The sequence below is a fragment of the Ornithodoros turicata genome, chromosome 5, assembly GCF_037126465.1.
Source record: "Ornithodoros turicata isolate Travis chromosome 5, ASM3712646v1, whole genome shotgun sequence".
Lineage (NCBI taxonomy): Eukaryota > Metazoa > Arthropoda > Arachnida > Ixodida > Argasidae > Ornithodoros > Ornithodoros turicata.
Genome location: NC_088205.1, coordinates 66,519,084 through 66,537,348, shown reverse-complemented (window position 1 = coordinate 66,537,348; position 18,265 = coordinate 66,519,084). Strand labels below are relative to the sequence as shown.

General features: G+C 47.1%; 1 protein-coding gene across 2 annotated transcripts in view; it reads right to left on the bottom strand.

Moving 5' to 3' along the window:
• LOC135394620 (uncharacterized) overlaps positions 1-17,449 on the bottom strand; it is a 259,083-nt gene extending 241,634 nt beyond the window's left edge. Inside the window, exon 1 of one of the 2 annotated variants that reach the window (XR_010422950.1) lies at positions 17,257-17,443. Coding sequence is in view for 1 of the 2 variants with exons in the window: in XM_064625451.1 (XP_064481521.1) it covers positions 17,257-17,266 (10 nt within the window). In the remaining variant the exon portion in view is untranslated. Of the gene's footprint in view, positions 1-17,256 lie in introns of both variants that reach the window. The other variant, XM_064625451.1, reaches the window with a different exon arrangement.
• Between the last annotated feature and the right edge of the window lie 816 nt (positions 17,450-18,265).

Genomic DNA, 18,265 nt, shown 5'->3' with positions numbered 1-18,265 from the left:
AAAGCAGGACTCTCTCCCCCCCCCCCCCCCCCCAGCAAAATCCTGGGTCCGCCTCTGCCTGTACCTTGCACAACATGCAAGCGTTAAGATGATAGGTTGTTTCCTTCTAGTTTCGTTTGTGTTCTATATGCTTTGCCAGTAGGTGTTGTATTCGGTACATGTCGCAATGAACTGTGCAAGGTAACACACATGAGACGACTTTCACCAGCCTGTGTGATAGCTATAGTGCGGATTGTCACGCAACTGCATGTTTTGGTTGCGTTAGTCAAGCTCGGCCCTTAGAAGGAGCGGAGGGCCTCGGCCGTTCCCATTGGTCCCCGAAAGCACGTGACTTCGCCCGCCGTCGTTCCACTGGCGGAATTGCCCCCTGCCGTGATGATGTCACAGGCGGATGAGTTTCGGTATTCGGTGTGCTGATTTTCTACACGTCTGTTACCTGTAAGGACATACGTCTACCTGTACGTACATACAGGTAAACGTACGTAGACGTACATACGTACCTGTAAGCCTGTACGTCTGTTTGCTGTAAAATACGGCATGCATGTTCACACCGATGCACATTATTTTATTTAACATTCATTTGGACCAGTAACTTGGACCGTATATAGTATCGCAACCATCATAAATACCCCGCAAAACTCAAATGCTTGCTGGGATCCCTCCTGCCCTTAACGACGTTCTGCCTACACTCGAGTACCTTCCGAAGGTCGTATAGAGGAGCAAAGTACACGCCACGTGTGCTATGCATCTAATCTGTATCCTTTTGGCGCACTAGTCCTAATATGGTTGGAGGTTGGAAAGCGTAATTTCGCAGAATGAGCTGACCATCTGTTACCAAACTTCATTTGAATAAAACCGTCGAGGAAGGGAACGAGAAAGAAAAAGAAATAGCGAAACCAAAATGAGTAACTAGAAGGGGAGGAGAGGAAGAAAGCATGTTTTCCAGCATACTTGGATAAGACCCGGGATTTACGACTTATTATTCCTTCTTTGTTCTCACTTACAAAAATACAACTTGCGTGAACATTTCCAGCGTGACTTTGACGCACACATTCTTCTTGACATGTACACAACACATTCTTTATCTATGTATACTGGCAGCCTAAAATACGAGCTCTAGCCGAACTGCCAGAATAACACGAAGGCAACTTTTGTAGTTTAGCTTCGTTTGGAACAATCTGGGACCACCGCATGAGACTCTGCAGTGCCTTTTACAGGCAAATTATTTGAAAATACCCTCAAAGTAAGTTATTATTGACGTATCATGACTGAGCAGATACAGATGAGTAGGCGTAAGTTGGAACACGTGAAACAAAAAAAATAAAAAATAAAAAAAATGAAAGGAGGACCTCCTTTCATTTTTTTATTTTTATTTTTGCGCACTTTCAAAACGAATAGTGGGTAAGTTCACTCTACTTGGAGTGTACTTTTCTCAGACAATGTCTTGTAATTATCATTACAAACATGTGCATTCAAACCTCGCGGTGGTGGTAAGGATCCTTTACAAACATGCGACCTTCCTTTTTAGGCTCGAACTGACGATTTATGATGGGTTTTTTTTTCTACCGCACGCGCAGTACTGTCACCTCGTGTGGGGAACATCAAAGAAGAATAACGATGGGTCCCTATTAGTACCACAGAAAAAAAGCAGTTCGAGCAGTCACTTTCATTTTCATACACTTCCCTCTCATAAGGGTGACAGAGCTGTATGATTATCAGCTATATTTAGCCTACAGACGACCTTCTGTTGACAAACATGTGACGTCACGAGAAGACCGGTTCACGGTTATATTTTGCTGTGGTTTGCAAGAAGCTGGAATAAAACGCATCGACTGATAATTCTGATAGTGCCCAGCAGAATGCTTTTGCGCCGCTGCGTTACATAATCAACGATGTATTGTCTCAGGTTGTCCATAGACGAACCGTGCTCGTACGTCATTGATTACGTAACCCCGCCGCGCAAAGCATGCTGGTGGGCACTATCAGCTTTATCAGCCTATCAGCCGACGCGTCTTTCCCTCTTCTTGCCCACCACAGCAAAATAAAACCTTGAACCAGACTTCTCGTGACGTTGCATGTTTGTAATCAGAGGGTCGTCTATACGTTGGCTTCGGCGCATATCACTGGGCGCGGCCATAACGCCCCAACACTGCTGCAACGGTGACCGGGTGACGTGAGGCAAGATGGCTGCTCTCTAAGAAACTCACGTATTGGTTGCGGCGCATATCACTGGGCGCGGCCATGACGTCCCCACCAGGGGAATGAACGTGTAGTATATTTCTATTGTCGGGAAAAACTCACGTGACCAATGACGTCGGGCCAATCGTTGGGCCTCGGTAGAGTAGTTTTTTGCTTTGTTTTATTTTGTCTCCCTGGGTGACGGGTGACGTAAAGCGACTACGCCGAGGAGTTCCTTTTTTCCTTTCCCCTCTGTTCTCTCTCCCGTTGTTTTGCCAGTTTTGGGCTTTCCCTTTCTCATCTGTTCTCTCCCTCTCCCCCCTTTGGCGGTTCTGGATTTTCGTTCGCATCGAGTAAAATAAATAAAACGCGGAAGCGTTGTCCTGTTACACAAGGTGCTTTATTTTTCGGGATTGGCATTTCCAAATCACACAAATGCATTCTTCTGTATCTGCGCCAAACACGAACTTGACATGAACATTGTTTCTGAAGTTCGAGTAATATGCCGAAGCAACCTCGCAATCACTCTTAGCTGATGTCTCACGTGGAAGATTTCACAGTAGATCAGCAGATTCACTACACAGGCATACACATTCACAGATCCAGCATGACAGAAAACATGTCCATATCCCTTTGCTGCTTGTGTAGTGTCTCATGTCAAGGCAGACCCGTCACAAAGGAACCTGTGCAGCTGCTATGCCGAAAGATGATGTTCCAACCACTCAGAGTGGCTTATCCATTCTACTGCATCCATGCAGATGCTTTTCTGAAGCAGATATGAGTTGAGCAGTACCTAGTTGATACCTGAGCAAGAAAGACCAGGACAGGGACCAGAAAACGTGAAAACTAAAAATTCTACCGGCCGAAATGTTGCGTATATGCCACAGGTGGTATGCTAAGCGGCAGAATGGAATAGGAACTGACTTACCTGTCATCGAGTAGAAAAACACAGTATTGATCCTTCTTGAATCGTTGTCGCACCAAGCCAGCGAAGCAGACCTGCCTTCCACTTATCTATCACTGAATTTACTTGCAGAAGTATCCAAGAGGCTTCGAGTTTTTCAGAGTCTGTATCGACGGGCACTAAAAACCGTCCAAAGCGGTACCGGCAAAGATGCTTTGCGTGCGTCCCTGCTGTACCATATTTCGAAACTTTACTGTGAGTTCATCCGGCACCCCTGACACGGCGGTGCCGGCTTACGCGCGCCACGAAAAGGTTGCAATTTCAAACCGACCAATGAGCGCTCGCATACCGGGGTAGTAGCGACCGCAGGAGCCAATCGGATGCTCTCGGTAGAGAACTCGCGCTTCGACGTAAAATTTTGACGTTTCATGACGTTTCATGACGCGAAAAGCTCGCAGCGTCTCACTTTAGTCCGCAAAGGAACTCACGAGTTTCATCCCCTTGCCCCCACAGTGCTGTAATGGCGACCGAGTGACGTCAGGCAATTTGGCTGCTCTCGAGGAAACTGCCGTATTTGTTGCCGCGCATATCACTGGACGCGGCCATGGCGCCCCCACAGTGCTGTAATGGCGACCGAGTGACGTCAGGCAAGGTGGCTGCTCTCGAGGAAATTGCCGTATTGGGTGCGGCGCATATCACTGTGCGCGGCCATGACGCCCCACACTGCTGCAATGGTGACCGGATGTAGTCTTCCAAGATGGCTGCTCTCTAGGAAACTGCCGTATTGGTTGCGGCGCATATCACTGGTCGCGGCAACGACGCCTCCACACAGCTGTAATGGCGACCGGGTGACGTCAGGCAAAATGGCTGTTCTCTAGGAAACTGCCGTATAGGCGCGCACATTATCTAAATAACCCTCACTTTCACACTTTAGCAAAACTAGTAGAGATTAGAATGATCACGCACGTTCTTTGCGTAAGGTTCCGACTTGGCAGGTTTAAAAGCGAGTTTCGGGAGCTGTTCACGATAACAGTTCTGAAAACATGGTAAGCCAATCGCACTCTTCCTTTCAAGCACGTGACATCACTTTGCCAAGCTCGGATTTGAGAATTTGCTGTATTGCATCGTTTTCGTAGAGAGTGAGAATCTACTAAACTTCCATAAAGGCCGTGAACCAAACACAGGACACAGTTATTGTCAAACATCATACCAACATTATTAAACACTTATCAAATACATTATATGCCAACATTAAGCACCCGTAATGTCATGTCCCTATTCTTTGCCACCGATGGGTGATTCCAATTTCTCTGCGAACACATGAGTGAGACAGCTGGTGCTAAGTGTGTTTGTGTGTGTGGTGGTGTGTTTGTATATGTATACATATGTATATGTAGTTTCAATTTGTGATGTCATAAAATGCATGTAGGTTTATTTTTCTTATATTTTTTTTCCATTGCCGTGCTGCCTGAAAAACAGAGCAGGGACACGTCGAGCTACATATCATAGCATTTTCCCCAGTATCCTGCAGCCTGTTGTTTTCACCCGTATTTTATATAAAATAAAATATTATATTGTGCGCTTTAACTAACGGATTATATTATGAACATTATTATTAATAATATTATTCCCTCTTAAGATATGGTCTCACAGTTTTCTAGAACTGTTCTCAAGTCAAGTGTGGAAGTCTAGGATAAACGGTGTTTTTAAAGTCGGCCCTAAAAGTATATCTTATGGCTATTTTGAGTAGGGTGATAACCTATTTGTGGAAAAGTAACTTTCCAATGAACTTTTTGTGAAGATTGTAACCTTAAGATACTATTGGTGAGATGCCTTTAAGAAACTAAATACTTTCTCTTAGAAGCTGCGATACCTTGATTTATATTCATTACCGCGCATATTTACAAACTATGGCAAAGGGCAGCGAGAGTATTACATGCCAAAGGTATTTAACCATCTTTTACCTGATTCCTTAACTCTTGCGCCCATGCACCCATAACGAAAGGAACGTTAGGTTAACAGGAAGTACAGGGACAAGGAAATACGCGTCTGCGAAGATGCGCAATGAACACAATAAAGAAAAAAATGGCGTTCCTTCACTAATTTTTTGCGGGCGATCTATCGAACGGATTTTTGTTCTGAAAACGGCTACGATATTAGGTGACCGAAAGGAACAGATGTTCTCATTGGGACAACTTTGTCGCTTTTATAAATAACAAGTTAATTAATGAAAGTTAATTAAGACATTGCCTTTGGACTTTGCTAATGCCCTCCTAGGCAGTGCCCTTCAGCATATGCTATATTGCAATTGATTTCATCTTGCAAAAAGTGTTATATATATATATAATAATATATATAATATATATATATATATATTAAAAATCTGTTCACACTTAGCGTGGACACCCTGTATATATACGAGGGTGGTTCCATAAGTCACCGGCTCGACCAACTTTTAATAGTCATAGAGACAAAACAAGTGTATCACTTTTCGACATAGTCACCCTTAACTTCAATTGCACTTTTGACACCAGCGTTTCAACCAGCGTTCTTATACCCTTGAAAAAATAGTCCGAAATTTTGTCCGCAAAATGCTGGAAAACTGCCTCTTGCACCTCACTATCGTTTTGAAATCTCCGTCCTCTGAGATCCCTCTTCAAGTTTGAGAACAGGAAGTAGTCACTCGGTACCAAGTCTGGACTGTAGGGTGGGTAGTGGATCCCTTCGAAGCCGCACTCCTTCAGTGCAGCCTTGGCAACAGAAGCTGTGTGGACAGGGGCATTGTCTTGGAGCAACCGGACACCTCGACTCAACCTGCCGCGCCTCTTTTCTCGCAGTCGGTGCAGGAATGAAGCATAATAAGTCGCATTCATTGTGGTGTTCCTCTCTTTGAAGTCGATGAGGAGGATCCCGTGACAATCCCAAAATATTGTTGCCATGATCTTTGTGAATTGTGTGACCTTGGCTTTTCTTGGGGGTGCTTCTCCTGGTTTGCGCCATTCCATCGACTCCTTTTTCGAAAGGGGATCATAGTAGAGCAGCATAGTCCCCTGTGACAACTGACTTCAATATGTCGTCTTCGTTCTCTTGACAGAGCTCCAAAAACTCTTTGGCACAGACGACGCGCTGTTGCTTTTAAACTGACGAGAGAAGTCGTGGCACCCATCTCGCACTGACCTTTTTCATGTGAAGGCCCTCGCCGATGATGCCAAAAACGATTGTTTTGGAAAGCCCCAGCCTTTCTGAGATTTCCTTCACCTTCAGACGCCTGTCGCTCAGCACTTCCTCCTCGACAAGAGACAAATTTTCTTGTGTCACCACTTCCATTGGACGACCATCGCGTGGATCATCTTCAGTGGACTCTCGCCCCAGTCGAAACTCCTTAGCCCAGTCTTTTACCATTGTGTACGACGGAGAGGCTTCCCTGTACACGTTGTCCAGTCGCGCTTTAATTTCTTTAGGCGAAAGTCCCTCTTTTGTCAAGAATTTTATCACAGCGCGGTACTCGATTTTTTCCATTTTAACTGAAGAGTGCATCCTGGCTGTTTGAAATGCCGCTCTCCAACCGACAAAAGCAGGGAGAGGGTTGAGGGTGGTGCTCCGGCCCTCCAACAGATGGCGCCACGCGTCCTTAATCGCATTTTCAAATTCGCGCATTTTCAAATTCTACCTCGGGCCGGAAACTTATCGAACCACCCTCATATATATGATGGCTATGATCAATTAGCGGGCTAAATTTTCTTGCATAGCCTGTGGTTTGCTTTTCTTCCCTTGATAACATCATTATTGTACAATTCGTCTCAGTACTTTCTGTGTATTTTTTCTTTTGATGTTTTGAGTGGCATTGTTCGCCATTTGTCTGCCGGTCTCAGCCTACAAGCCTTCTATGCCTAGGCAGGTCAGTTTTGTTCTATGATGTTTAATTTACAATAGAACTGAATTGAATTATATTATTATATATTACTTTTAGTGGATTTTTAACGGCATAAGCATTTAAGCATACCTTGTTAGCGTCAAAATAAAGTTACAATCGTTGTTTTTTACAAACGTGTTATCCACAAGCGATAATTAATACTTGTGACAACTGAGTTTTGCGCGATTCTACCTCAACCTGATGAAAAAGTGCAATCCACTGCATTGAGGTTTGTTCCGGCTCACCTTCTCTTTCTTCGCTTGTTGAATTACGTGCAGCAAAAGGAAAAATAACAAGAAAAAAATCAGGAAGAAACAAACCACGGAAGGTCGTAAGTGCAATTTTAAAAAGAATGGGAATTCCTTTGTTGCATTAAACTTGTTTTCGATCGTTTCGAAACAAATCTTTTCGCCCTCTTCCGAATGCCGCGGGTCACCGTAGTTTAATTAATCTTCTTCGTTCAGCTTTCATAGCGTGTTTGCAACAAATTGTCAATTGCTCTGCTTAAAGGAGCAATCTTTTCACTCTAACGAGGTAGGAAGGAAAATGAACTGGAAAGGAGAAACAAAATAAACTAAAATGCACAGAAGTTCTCTTGAAATACGTCTCTAAGAAGTTTGCAAATGAAAAATTCTCGAAAGAAAGATGAATGGCCCTATTCTGTAAAGAGCTCGAGGATTCCTGTTAGAGACTGGCAGCCCTGAGGGATGTTCAATCTCCATTGGCTTAGTGTCAAACGTCGTTTTTCCTACCAGCACCTGTTAACTTCAGAGTTGAAATTAGCCTGCAGCTGCTTAAGTAATTACCCTCAATCTTTTAAAGGTCTTTGTCTTGAGCGGGTTGAGATTGTATTTTACACCGATAAATGTCAGTCGAATATGTGCCGTTAACGAAGTCGCCTTAAGGGGACAGTCCGCTCTCGATGACAGCAATTCTTAATTTCCATTTTCATTTCCACGGGTAGTCTACTCCCTCGTATACAGAACCCCTGCTTCACTTTGCGCCGAATCAAGCCCTGTACAAGAACAACAACTTTATTACAAGATGATGACTGGGGAGTTTCATCGCAAGGAGCGATACTCCACCCCATTGCTGGTGGTGACGCGAGGAATGAAATAATGAGCCCCTTCACAATAAGGATCGAAGTCCTATGGTATCCAGAAAGGTGAAGAGAGCTTTGAGGGCAGAGCGTTGGTGGGCTGGTTGTGGCCAGGGACCAAGCAATTTGGTGAAGGTAAGCCCTGTAATTTATTACTGGCAATATAAGTCATTGGAATTGACAGGGTTTGAAATTCGCGCGCAGGAATACGTATGCACGATGTCACGGTAGTGAAACGTGGGCGTAGCATGGGCGCGAGACTTCTGTAGAGGACGATGGTATTCCTCTACATGAGTCCCGACCGGCGATGATGGTATGCCACGGAGAGGCGATGATGGTGGCCTATCTCCATGGCCGCGCCGGTGGAACTGAGGCAGGTGCTCCAGGCGCGTGGCCATCTTCGTCGTTGTCCACCGGCCGCTACATCAGTCCCCCCCCTCAGACGCGGAACGGCGATAAAGCAGATGATGTCCGCGACTTCACTGGAGGAGGGCAGCTATGGCGACCGTGGTTAGCATGCACGGTTGAACAGGATGATGGCACGGCAGACGGTGGCGAAACATCACAGCTGATGAGTAATCGGATCCGGTAGCCCGAGAAGAGCGAGGAAAAGAGTGAGGCGCTGGGGAAGTGGAGGTCCTGGGGTGCCGCTACCGGCACGGGAGCCGAAGCTCTGAGAGTCCCAGAGGAGGAGAGGGTGAGGCTGTGGGAGCCGTTGAGAACGCCGAGACGCCGGCTGAAGCGTGCCGTGGCGTCGGCTGCCGCGACCGGCAGGTGAGCGCGAAGCTCGGGTGTCGCGGCCGGCAGTGAAGGAGCGCCGGGGTGCGGTGAACATCGGGCAGAAGTGATGGTTGATGAAGCTGTGAGGCGCGTGCGTGCCGGTTGGTCGTGCTTTGTAGGAGGGAGTCAGTAGGTCGGTATGCAGCAGTCCGTTCGCCGAGCCCAGGAAGCAATTCGGGAACCAGAAGAGGATGTTGAGGACGGATGAGAGCGGTGTCAGTGGGTCAGGAGGGGTGAGGTTGAGGATACGTGGAGAGCATCAGGCTCGATCGGTTGCCGTATCACACAGCCACCATAGCGGTCCATTGTAGCGTCGGACAGGAAATGGAAGAGGGCTTCCAGGCTGCGCGGCAGCGTGCTGTCGGTGCTGGACTTGCGGGAAGGATGCCAAATTTGGGATGGTAAAAGTGCCGAATTACATCGAACTTGATGTTCATAGTTCGGGTCACCAAATGTAGAGGAGGTGGTGTTCCCCTACATGAGTCCTGACCGGCGATGATGGAATGTCCCAGCGGGCAGATGGTCGTGGCCTCACGCTAGGACGGTGCCGGTAGAACTGCCGTGCCAGCGCCGTAGCGCGTGGCAGCAGAGGCACGTCTTCGTCATCACACACGGGCCGCCACACTTCCTTCTCGCCTCTTTGCGTCCCGCTGCAGAGGATACGTGAGGAGGAAGTGTTGGAGAATAAATCGGACAACGTTACGAAAAGGTCGCGCAAGCCGATGAGCTGTTTCTCCGGTTGCCGACTGTCACATGACGAAATACGAGTAACCCTGGAAATATGTCGATTTCCACATATGTATAAAATGACATTTATTTCAGCGGCGTCAGGGTGCAACTTTCCCTTTAACTTCCCTTGTGCAACTTGCCTTGCTCGCCTTAATACTGGACACCATAGCTACAGATGCGGGTGCCCAAATTGAGGGTGCGGCTATTATGCGGGTAAATATGGTACGTACTTGGTATACAGTTTCTACAAATTGTGCGGACGTGGACGGCTGAGGAATAAATAGGGACTGATGTCTACTTCGAATTCCCACTTCTGGGAGAGGGGGAGCGGTACCTCCGCCCCTCCCCCCAGGGAAACTGATGGAGCATGGAGACAACACCAGGTAGTACGGCTACTAGGAGTAGATTATGGTACCACGAGATGGCGCCCTCACGCTGACTGCCAAACGGAGGTAAATCAAAACAGCAATTTCATTTGAGGATGATGATTGGGGAGTTTCATCGCCAGGGGCGATACCCTACCCCATTGTGTTCAATTCTATGGTAATTGTATGCATTGTGTGAATGAATGAAATCAAACTGATTGATTGATTGATTACTGGTGGTGATGATGTGCGAAATAGAATAATGAGTCTCATTACAGTGACAACCGAAGTCCGACGGTGCCCTGAAAGGTCAGAAGTGCTTTGAGGGCAGAGCGTTTGTGGGTGGGTTAATCAAAATGTTGCTTGCAAACCATGGTAAGCCAACGTAAACGAAAGTAAATCAACATATATCATAGCGAAATCCAATGCTTACTTTCCATATGAAAAAGGGAAAAATAAATTGCAAAAAAAAGAAAGAAAGAAAAGAACAGCGGTCACGTGTAAATGCCACGAAATATCCTCACGTTAAATTTGTAATGAAAGTGTCGATAATTCCCAAACTTCTGCACACCCGCAGGGTCTAACGCCATGATCAACAATCAAATTGACGCTTATTTTTCGAAGGAATGTTGTATGGGTACTATTTTCCTGTAATTTACTTTTATACGTGTATGTGTGTGTGTGTGCCTGTATTGGTGTAAAGGCAAAGCAGCCGGGCTGAGGCGCCACAACAAAGCGTATCAGACTTATCACAAATGCCGCCTACGATAGGCGAGTCACGTTCCAGAAACCTTCTACGTTTCAGTTCACTCGTCGACTTCCTACCTCGTGGAACGTGACGTCTTGCATATGCAACGTACCAAATATTCAGGCACCTATTGCAATATTTCTGCTAGACCGTATTATATGCTGCCACAACTATGCCCCATACATTATGCCCACCTTTTTAAGAGAATACTTTTTGGACGAAGAAGGGCATATATCATTCCTATCCCCGATTTCCTGCGTGTTCCGCTTCCTCGTCACATACGTGGGCTGCTACTTCGATGTGGGAGCATTGCATTGAACGTGAATCGATCACTTACGTAATGGCTCTCGTGTAGTGATTTAATCATTTATTTTGACTACGACGAGCTCGGCGTCACGCGCGAAATTTTTGATGATGCAATTTGTTGCGTGTCATGTTGTAGAGGTTCTTCTTGCGGTCAGCATTACTTTTTGAGGAGGAAAGGTTTGAAAAAAGTAGATCGACGTTCCGTAGCGAATAAGTAAGTGCTACATTTTGCGAATTTTTAGCAGCGCCAGGTGTATGTTGATCGCTTCAGCATGCAGAAATAAAGAAAAACTTTGCGTTTACTCTATAGCACCGTGTACAGTACAATCCGAAATATCAGTTGAAGGCGACCGTCTGGAGGTGTAAACAGGAGGAGAGCCACATTAGAATAAAGGTGTCTAAATAAGTCAGCCCCTCCCCTTACGAACTGCGAAAGACGCCCGGAACGACACCCGAAAAGTCGTCGACAAAAACTTTACGTCGATAATAAGTGCAATCGACCACGTGGAAGAAGGTGCCCCAACACAACACGGGGGGGAGGGGGGAGCACACCACCGGCTAGGGCCAGACGTGCAGTCGTTCTTCTGCCAATGACCGGTACGTAAGATGAAGCTCGACTTGATGACATTTGCCAACAAACAAAACAAACAAAAATGAACATGAATACTTCGGCCTATATTCTCGTTTACGCAATTATTGCCCAAAAGAAAGACGACATAGAGATGTATTTTTGTTGCTTTCGCAGGAAACGCGCTTTTTCGTTTGACCTCAGATATTTTCAGGGGTTATGCCCGATATTGTCCCACAGCTCTATATTGATTGATTCTATTTGGGGAAACAGTAAAGGAATCAGAGCTCCAAAAGGAGCAGATTATGTCACTGCACCGAACTGTAAACGCTGGTGTGGCCATAAGGTGGCACAGTTGACCTAGAATATGTAGCCATGTACTGAAAGTGGAAAAAAAAACTGCAGTCCATCACGGAAGATGTTGGGATTCTCAGCGGCAGCTGTTAGTGACCTTTGCTGACGCTGACGAAACGTTTGGCACTGCATATCGCAACGCTTTCCGCGACGCTCTGCGAATTTGTTTAAAAAATGTTTGACATGCCTGCGGAAAGGCTGCCAATTGCTGGAAGGAAACTCCGAGAGAAGCAAGAAACTTCCAGAAGGCAACTACCTCTCTTCGTACGTCTTTCCCTTGTCTCTGGGTCCCCTTCCGTCATGCACAACCAGCTAACCTGCATCTTATCTCTACTTCTACTGCACCGCGAAACGTGGTCAGGTCGGCGTCGGGTAGGATCTTTCTAATACCTAGTTCCCACTTGTTGACGTGCGACGCGAAGTTGCAGCGCGAATGGTCACTTCGAGGGACGCCTGTGGATATCACGTTTGTCGTGTTCTCACTACGGAGAGCTTGCTGCTATGTCTCGCATTGACGATATACAGACTCTTCGGCAATATTCCCTCTGTCTGGTGTCCTTTTAGTGTGTTCTGTGGTTCCTGCATGTAGTTTCCCCTCATTTCTAACGTTCTGCAGCTCATCACGTTAAAGTGGTGGTACAAGCATCGGGGAGTCAAGGTTATGCGAAAAACGCACTTTTGCGGACGTCGGGGCCCCTGTGGCGTCACCATCGTTTGTTTACTTATCCGGGCGTCGGTACAGCGCTTGTGGGGAGGTTTGAATGACTGGAAGGATTAGAATAGATTTAGCAGACTGGAAGGTTTTTACGATAACTTTTCTGAAAATGTGGTACGCCAAGCACCTGATTCCTTTGGAATGGCTGGCATCAGGTTGCTGATCTTCGACTTGAAAGCTTCATTTTACAGCGACACCTGCTAAATAAGAACCTGTCCCGTACGTAGCGTCGCCGAAAAGCCTTCTCTTCCTTTGCACGAGATGAAGCGAAGAAACGAGAAAATGGCGCGCGATTCAGATTAGTCATATCGGAGAGTCATGTTGGCTGTGACGTTGACGTCACGTGCTTCAGAGAAAAAGTGGCAGCGGCGGTTGCTGGTTCACATGTCATGGCAGTCGAAGAGTTGCGTACCGGCTTCTCGTCGCCCGCAGCAACAACGGAGACGGTAATGCCTGTGTACTTGTTTTTGGTTTGCTTCCCTGGAACGCCTCCGATGTTCTACAACTATCTAATGTGTGCTTCCTTTTGATTCCCCTACCCCACACGGCACGCAGCTGCCGCCGTCTCGCGCCGCTTTAAAAGCACACACACACACACAAAAAGAAACAGCATTGACTATTCTATAAAGTTTTGCACATAGCTAACGCAGATATCCAGTTCACACGTGTATACGTATATTACCAGTATAGAGCCAAGCTAGTCTTCATTTCCACCAAACTGAACTGGTTGGCTAAGCGTTACAGTGCATGCAGTTTCGCTGAGTCCACGCCTGACGCGAACACGATAGGGCCAGACCAACTAAAAGCGTAGACCGCTCTTCAAAAACACCTCATTTGGAACCTGTAAGACAGTGGCGCAAAAAGATTTCTCCGCAGCGCTTTTGTTTAAACGCGCACAATCCTGCCGCAGCCTCGAAACCGACTCCTGTCGAATCCTGTCTACTTGAAATTCCCAATCTATATCGCACCTCTTCAGGCCCGTAATAAAAACACGTACTTCCTTCCCCTTCGGGCACCTTACACTCTGATGCGCCACTTTATCTTCTCCCAGTTTCTGTTTTCTTTTTTTTTCTTTTTTCACACTTCGCAGTTAGCGAGAAGCCTCGAAACGAGCTTAGAAGGAAATCCGAGACGAATAATACGGACTTTATTTATCTCCCTTCTATCTCTCGGCTACGCGGGACAAAACCGGACGCGAAAGTAAATCTGCCGCTTTCGGTGTTTCAAGATACGGCAGCGAGAGATTCGGTATACCTTTCGTGCAATGGTAATGGCGATAGGAAAAAGAAAGCGCGCGAAAGGTGGAATAAAAATATATCCTCCACTTCCGGCACTCTCTTTGATACTCACGACGGGGCCTCCCGGTTGCCCCTTGACCTCCTCATGGCCCGTTATACCTAAGCACCTTCGGGGATTCGGAACGATGTTCGTGTTAAACCCCAGATACCCTGAGGAAAAAAAAAACTTCGACTGCGGTTCGTTATCTCAGTCCCTTTTTCCTTTGTAATGCACTAATTTAACCAGCGGCATGGCGCAGTGGCCATTTTTTTTCTTTCTATTTCTATTCTATTCTATTCTGGGCTAAGGCGTCCGCTCGTTGGTGGTAGCCAAGGTCGTGCTGAAGACTGGGTGGTGGTGGGTTCGAATCCTACCGCCGGCTGTGCTGTCTCAGGTTTTCCCTGTGTTTTCCGAAGACTTTCCAGACGAATGTCGGCACAGTTCCCCCAGAAGTCGGCCCAGGACGCATACTAACCCGCCTGCCCCCCCTACTTCCTGCTGTCCTCTCTCCATCTGTCCACGTTTGTACGCCGCTCACAGCCACAGTTGCTTCGCGGCGCCAACACGCAATAAAAAAAACACTAATTTTACGGTTTTCTCAATTTCTCGTAACTTGAAACTTGCAATACAAGGACTGTGATCACCGGACAAACATTGATAGCAATAATAAATAAAACGAACTTCTATTGTGAAGCGAACACGAACAATTACATCAGAACTTCGGGGTAAGGAACATTTCAAAGAGAACTGCAGGTTGTCTGAATAGAGATTCCTTCTGGGCCGCGAGCGCTTGAAAAAGACGGCGTACAATTGTCCGTGACTGAAGACGTCTTCGGGGAGATAGAGACCGCTCTTGGAGGAGGTTTCAAAAAGGTATCCTGCCTTTGCTGCGTCGAGGAACTTTTCACGAGGATGGCGGTCAACCGTTTTCAGGTACTCAAAGGAAGTGGCTCCTTTACGATTGTGAAGGAAGCTGCGCAGGACATGCCTCTCAGTGTTCCTTGGAGCGATCGTGTACATTCCGCCAATTACGTTTCTGCCTCCTCGTCTGCTAGGCTTTCATCCCGTCTTCGCATTATACGTAAAATGATGGGGAACTTCACTGTATATGAGAGCTGACGATCATCCACGCGGAATTCGGCACTTGACGGTCCGTGGTCGTCGACGATTCTCGAATACAGAAGCAGTGAGGGGATCTGGAGGGTGTGCTGCGAGATCATATACTCTGTGGTGATGGTCCTGCATGACATGGACATATGGACACATGACGGGATTGCAGGTTTTGTCGATGGCAGCGATTTGTTGCGTAGTTCCCCCCTCTTTGATGGACGGCAAGATTTCGAAAGGCAGGAACGATGTCGTCTTCGACCACGTGGAGCGAAGGCCACCTCTTTCGCTGTCGGAAGATTGTGCAGGTGATCGTGCGAGGCCTCGCTCTTTCGTCTCATCGAACACCATCTTCAGCCTCTGTGGAGGGCGCTGCCCTCTAAGCGAGAGTTCCGCCATCGCGTTCTCCACTTCTAGCATCATTTTGAATGCATCAGCGAAAGAATTGATGGATGCGATGGATAGGAACCCGATCGCGGTCTGTGTTCTAAAAATTTCCCAACCTCTGTTGTGCTGCATGCCTCTCGAGAATGTAAATTAGTCCGTACTGGCTCTGTTGGCCCTCGTGTGGATGAAGTGGTCCAGTGATGCGCTGTGGTTAACTACATGGACTTAAACTACTGTGGGACGCCGTTCGAGTCAGGGGCTGGGCGTATGGTAGAAGGGTCTCACACTTGGCATCCAATGCTGCGATTGGGTGCCTCGGGGCACGGCTATTTAAAGTCTTTACGCCAAGGGGGCGTCGAAGACATAACCTGCAAGTCATGCGAGCTCTGACCGATGCCTACAACGAGCCACCGCCCCACATGCGCTATTTTTTAAACGGCGCGGTATTAGAGCCAACAGTTCTGAACTGGGGAAGTGGGTACCATACTAAGATTAAATTAAACATCGTAACAGTGCAAGGGACAAGGACGAAAGGGGTACGGAGACACACGATCCCCTGCACTCGCAACCTGAGAAGTTCTATTATTCGACATTAGAGATTATATCACGTATTAGATTATATTTATTAGATATTAGTTTCAGTACAGTAGTCCAGTTTTATTACATCGAACGCTATCGCCTTTGCGTATGTAAGTAAGATGTACTAAAGCTCTCTATGGTGAAAAATACTGACATACTGACATTTCGTTATCTGCGACACCAAATCCAACAGAAAGCAACCCTTATAATTAGGGAGCGACCTTTCCGGGATAAACCCGATTCCGCCCGGGTATTCCCCTCCGAACTGACCTGCGACCAATTCGGGTTAAACCGGTTCTCTCTACGGATTTGAGTCACTATGAAATCCTCAAGCGACGTCTCTACTGAGGACGAACAACGTTCGCAACGTGTAAGACATGTGAAAATGTGACAGTTACTTTCCCAGCAGTACACCCATGTGTGTCAGCACTGTCTGTGCCTTCGGGAATTAGCGCTGGTAGGTCACACACACACACACACACACAAACAAACAAAAGAAAAAGTCTAAGTAAGAACTTAGTGTATAAGAGCTTCGGGCACGATTATCGCCCGATTCCTCCCAAATTACAGGTTTTAAAATAGCACCCAATTTTGAACCCCAGAATCTGAGATGGGCATTATCCCGAAAAAGTATTCCCTACTTATGATATATTTCCCTCCGATGTCTACACGCGAAAATAGCGTGACAGACAGAAGGACTTAGCGCGTTATGTGGTAAGTGTGGATATTCCAAAGAAGTGTGGGGGGGGGGGGGGGGGAAGAAGGAAAGAAACTTGCGGCGCACAGTCTCCGTTCGGCGTTTCCACAAAATAGCACATAGCACGTCCCCTACATATTCCTGCAATAGAGTTTCCATGTTACATAAATTAGCCGCCTCATATCTCTCTTCCGTGAGAACCAACAGCACTGCGAAACGGTTGAAATTCTGTAGGCTGCACATCGTCGTTATTTCGAATGTCTCATAAATGAGCTTCATTCGCCAGAAAGTACGTGTATAGCATCGAGACAGTTATTCAAGAAACGGATACGCGCGTATTAATATGGCCTCGATTGCGAAAAGAAACTCTGGAGCCAGAGGAGTTTCGCTGATAAAGAAGAGACGTTGTACTTGTACTTCTACCATTGCATATAGCCACTTGGTAGCAACAAAGCTGTACGTTGCAAAGAGCGTGTGGGAGGTGTATCTAAAATGTGTCCAAAGAGCAGCATCTCATGCAGTCATGGCAACTTTAAGAAAGCCACTTACTCTGCCACATCCACTAAAGCCGATTCCGATGCTTCCGTCTCAGCTCACGTTGCTGCGGTCACCCATAATGAGTCTGTGAGGCTGTTTGGTGTTCGTGCTGCATCAGCTCTCGAACACTAATGGGCTGCTGCTCCTTCGGGTGAACATGTGGGGCCCCTTGTTACGCCGCGACTTGTTACGCGAACTTTCACAACGGCACTGTGTTTCGTGAGAGTGATAAGCGTATCAAGTCGCGAGATCTGCCGCACCGGTTGTGATCACGCCCGAGGCACTATAGATAAGGCGCTGCGCGTCCTGCAGCGCAACATATGTGGTTCCACGCATTGCATGTTTAACTGGGGCGCCAGCATCCTACTGTGGAATATGATTGTACGGCCACATTTATCATGCGTCAAACATAACAGGTGGTTTAAAACACGCAAAAACAGCACATAAAACATACCTGCTCTCCAGCGAGGCGACTGGCTTCTCGGTCCACCCTGTCCACCAGGTTCCCCTATGGCATTGCACCGTGTCTTAAACGTTTCTTTATTCCACGCCACATGATATCACCTGGATCAAACGGCTTCGGCGGTTCCGAACGTCTTGGTGCATTTCAGAAGAGAACTGCTGACGCTCCATTGAATTGCAGCAAGAAACACAACTGGTATCCGCTTTCCTAACACGTAACAATACGAGGAGCGCACGATACGCATGTTTATTCTTGCGCCGGTCGGACGTGGAGCGTTTACCGTCTCGGCGAATGGCAGCACGTACGTCCTACAAAATGACACAGCAAACACTTTACAAGCGGCTTGGCCGCTGACCATGGACGCGGCCATCTTTAGGGTCACGTGCATGTTGACGTTTGCAAGGACATATGAGCAGGACCTGTCCAGACCACACGCGTTCGCCTGGCGCGCTACCGTTTATGGGCCGACATATGGTAGGGAACCCCTGTGCCCGACGCGCAGCAATGCATTCACGGAGCGTTTACATTACGCAGGTACGTAAGTACCTCCATGTTATT